The following is a 3,349-nucleotide window of genomic DNA, read 5'->3' as shown; positions in this document are numbered from 1 at the left end:
TTTAACATGCACTTATGACTATTTAAATGATTGTGTTAACTCTCATTTTAGTCACAGGTAATTAATAGCCTCAACGGTTGTAAATGACAAAAATAAACTCCTAAATAAATTCTTTAAATTAAAATGAAACTTCAAAGTACATGAAATGTACTTTTATTTACCGTTATCACCTGATCCTCATAAAATGCAATAAAACAATTTCAACAAGCTCTTCCTAGTAATAAAATGTCGGTAAAACAAAGTGGGACATGTCTATAAAGGTGCTGTGCTGGTGTCACTGACGAAGACAATCAAGCATCCCATAATTATAGCATTTATAAAAAAAACAACAGAGAAAGTCGAGAGGACACCTGTCTGTTAAGTTAATCTATATGAACAATTAAATTCCTGTGTCACTTCAGGTGCTTCAATTTGACAGCGTTCTTTCTCGGCAGCAGCACTTGCTGGTAAAACAGGAGAACTGCAGTCCTGGAGAGAGTGCAGGCAGATGTGGGCTTAACTTTCCTAACTGCAGCACAAAGAATCCCAGTATGAGAAGACCGAACAAATATTCAGATGTCGAAGTAAAAAACACCTAATGTAAAAAAAATATTGTTCCTAAACAGGGTTTTAGGTCTCAAATTGAGATTTTGGTGGAGGGATATCACTAAAGTTGGTTTGAACCAAGTTTTATCATTTGCTCAGTTGTTTAAGCAACAAATGAAAAGAAGATTAAAGACATGTGACCATACATTGTGGTAGAATGTTCTAATATAACATCCCTGTTAACAAAACGTGTGTTTTAACCACACAAACTGTTGCGATTGGCTGTAACGTTACCTGTATGAGCTCATTGATTCGGTGAAGGTCATCATCGGCGCCGGCTCTCTTCTTTGGGATCAGGCCCTCCTGGAGGGAGGAGAGGCGGCTGTAGACGTCGTGCTCCAAACTCGACTGAAGGACGAGAAAATAAAAGCTGATTTTAAAAAAGACAAGAGTGTTACCACATATAAAGTATTTTATCAGAATCACAGAATTCTGAGGTTGTGAACTTCAGTCAAATTAGCATCAAACATATTCGTACAACATCCACTAAACACAAACCACCACCATTTGATTAAATGCTAAAAATATTATATTTAATTAATTATTAGCTCCAGAAAGTTAGTGAAACTTTCAAAATAAAGGTGTTGCTCATTGTGTTGGAATACCAAAATAGCAAAAGATAATTGCTTTAAAAAATAAAGAACTTAAAATCAATTTAATATATATTAAAGCTGAAACCAAAAGACCAAAAACTGAAGAAAAGTAAATTTCCTGGATTCTATTTTAGCATTCTGTTCCTCACAGCTTAGATACATGTATGATTTTAGATTTTTTTAGGCAAAAACCCTATATAGGCTCAATGATTAACAGTATTCAACCATTTAAGTGAGACACTTGCAGAAGACATGGTTTTTGCCTCAGTGAATTTGATTCATTAGAGATAATGAATACAGAGCAAATATGGTAAATAAAATCATAATAATCTAAATGGACCTTTGGGGTCTCGGCACTTACCAGCTGTCTAAGTTGCGCGGCACATAAGTGAATTTTCCAGCCTTGTGCTCTGCAGGCCACGCCTCTCTGATTAGCCATATCCTGTAATGTGCCCTTCTTATCCTCTGTCACAGAAACATACAGGTTATTTACATGCAACTCTGTTCATGGAAAATATGTGAGGCACAGAACACACTCACCTTTGACCCGAATGTCGCTATACCTCTGGAAGTGGTGGTAAGCAGCCTTCCAAGGGTTACGGTAGTGCCGCAAAAGGGTAATAGGTGGGCGGGGCTTGACAGGCACATATCTCACTCCTTCTTCATCTTCAATGCAAAAACAAGCTCTCAGCCAGCGTTTCAAAACAACGTATCAAATGTGTGAAGCTGCAGACGTACCAACATATTCTCGAGGTGGAGATTCCCGCCGCTCCGCCCTGCTGCTCATGGGCCTGCCTGGAGCCTTCTCTTCATCTGTGCTGTTTGTTTCAACCATTTCGCTTTCCTCGGTTGAAATGATGTGCTGCTGTTTGCGGGGCTTTTTTCTCGGAGAGGCCCCAGGAATCAGATCTCCTGTTCCAGGAGCGCTGAGTGTGGAGGCCTGGGTGGTGATGGTCTGTGCTGATAACATACCTGAACTGGGATCTACAAATTGATTTGTTTTTACTCGTCAGTTTTTCAGATTAGACCAACGTCAACGAGGATGTCAGAGCCCCTCCTTACCTGGCTGTGAAGTTTCCATAGGCTCCGCCTCCTGTTTGACTTTCACATCTGGACAGGTGGAGCTAGCAGCACACGCTGCTGTGCTACTCGCTGCAGGCTGAGTGGGGGAGGCCACCGTGTTGGCCACTGATGCAGGAACGGCGGGCGTCACAGCCATGGCGGCCGGCAAGGCCGAGAGAACAGTCGAGGGTTGGGAGGGAGGCACGGGTCCTGGCGTGGCGAGCAAGGTGGGGATGGCCTGGGCCAAGTGCTGAGGATTGGAGACCACGCCCTGCTGCTCCCCTCCCTGAGCAGGTAGTGCCTCTACTGCAGCCATGACTGGGGGGGCCATAGCCATGTGCACTTCAGTTTTGGGTTTGACACTGCAAAAAATAAAACAGTCAAACTCAAAATCCTATATCAGAACAGGATGTGAGTTAGAGATTCAACAGATGCTGACCCAGCAGGCCGAGGAGAACCGGCTCCTCTCACACCCCCACTCTCAATCCTAGCGCCGCTGGGTTCACTGGCTTGGGCGGGAATCAGGTTCTTACGAACACACCTGGAAGAGCAGGACAGGTATGTAGTCACTGAAGTGGATTCTGATTAAAATTCACAAATGAGAATAAAGTGACAATAACTTCTTAGAAACTAAGCAAAAATGTGTTTCAAAGATGAGTCAGACTGACAGCTGTTTAAAGACCCACTGCAATGAAAATATTATTTTTGGTGTTTTTAAGTAGAATTGTAGCATTTTTCTCATGATGGAGGACATATGTAAAAGAATTTAAGATTAAAACTGGTTCTGAGCATTATTTTGTTCAAATTGTGATGGATCAGAAGCAGATGAAAACCCAAGATTTAAAAAAGCTCAGGTTTGTGATGCAGCTCTCCCATCTTCGATTCGATCTGATGGATCCTCTTGCAGACAAATGGATCCACTAACATCTTAATTTTCCATGTCTGACCTGCCATCTCAATAGCTCTGATATTGCTCGTCACTTACTTCGCAATCCTAATGTTAGCTTGGGCTTGTAAGATGCTATAAGCTAATGCGAGAGTATAAACAAAGGGATGATGGAAAATTAGCAAAGCTAACTTCTGCCCCAACAGTACCGCCCACAATTTAA

At 41.9% G+C, this 3,349-nt stretch overlaps 1 protein-coding gene across 3 annotated transcripts in view; it reads right to left on the bottom strand.

Annotated features, from left to right (window-relative positions):
• Positions 1-819: 819 nt before the first annotated feature.
• The window catches only part of sap130a (Sin3A-associated protein a), a gene marked incomplete at its 3' end in the record, with an annotated part of 8,418 nt that continues 5,888 nt past the window's right edge, over positions 820-3,349 (bottom strand). For all 3 annotated transcript variants that reach the window (XM_024279371.2, XM_024279372.2, XM_036211661.1), the window contains 6 exon segments: positions 820-933; positions 1,540-1,643; positions 1,719-1,844; positions 1,917-2,162; positions 2,241-2,602; positions 2,680-2,781. In XM_024279371.2, the coding sequence (XP_024135139.1) occupies positions 820-933; positions 1,540-1,643; positions 1,719-1,844; positions 1,917-2,162; positions 2,241-2,602; positions 2,680-2,781 (1,054 nt within the window).

The sequence above is a fragment of the Oryzias melastigma genome, linkage group LG4 (assembly GCF_002922805.2).
Source record: "Oryzias melastigma strain HK-1 linkage group LG4, ASM292280v2, whole genome shotgun sequence".
In the NCBI taxonomy this organism is placed as follows: domain Eukaryota; kingdom Metazoa; phylum Chordata; class Actinopteri; order Beloniformes; family Adrianichthyidae; genus Oryzias; species Oryzias melastigma.
This window is presented reverse-complemented; position numbering and strand designations above follow the sequence as displayed.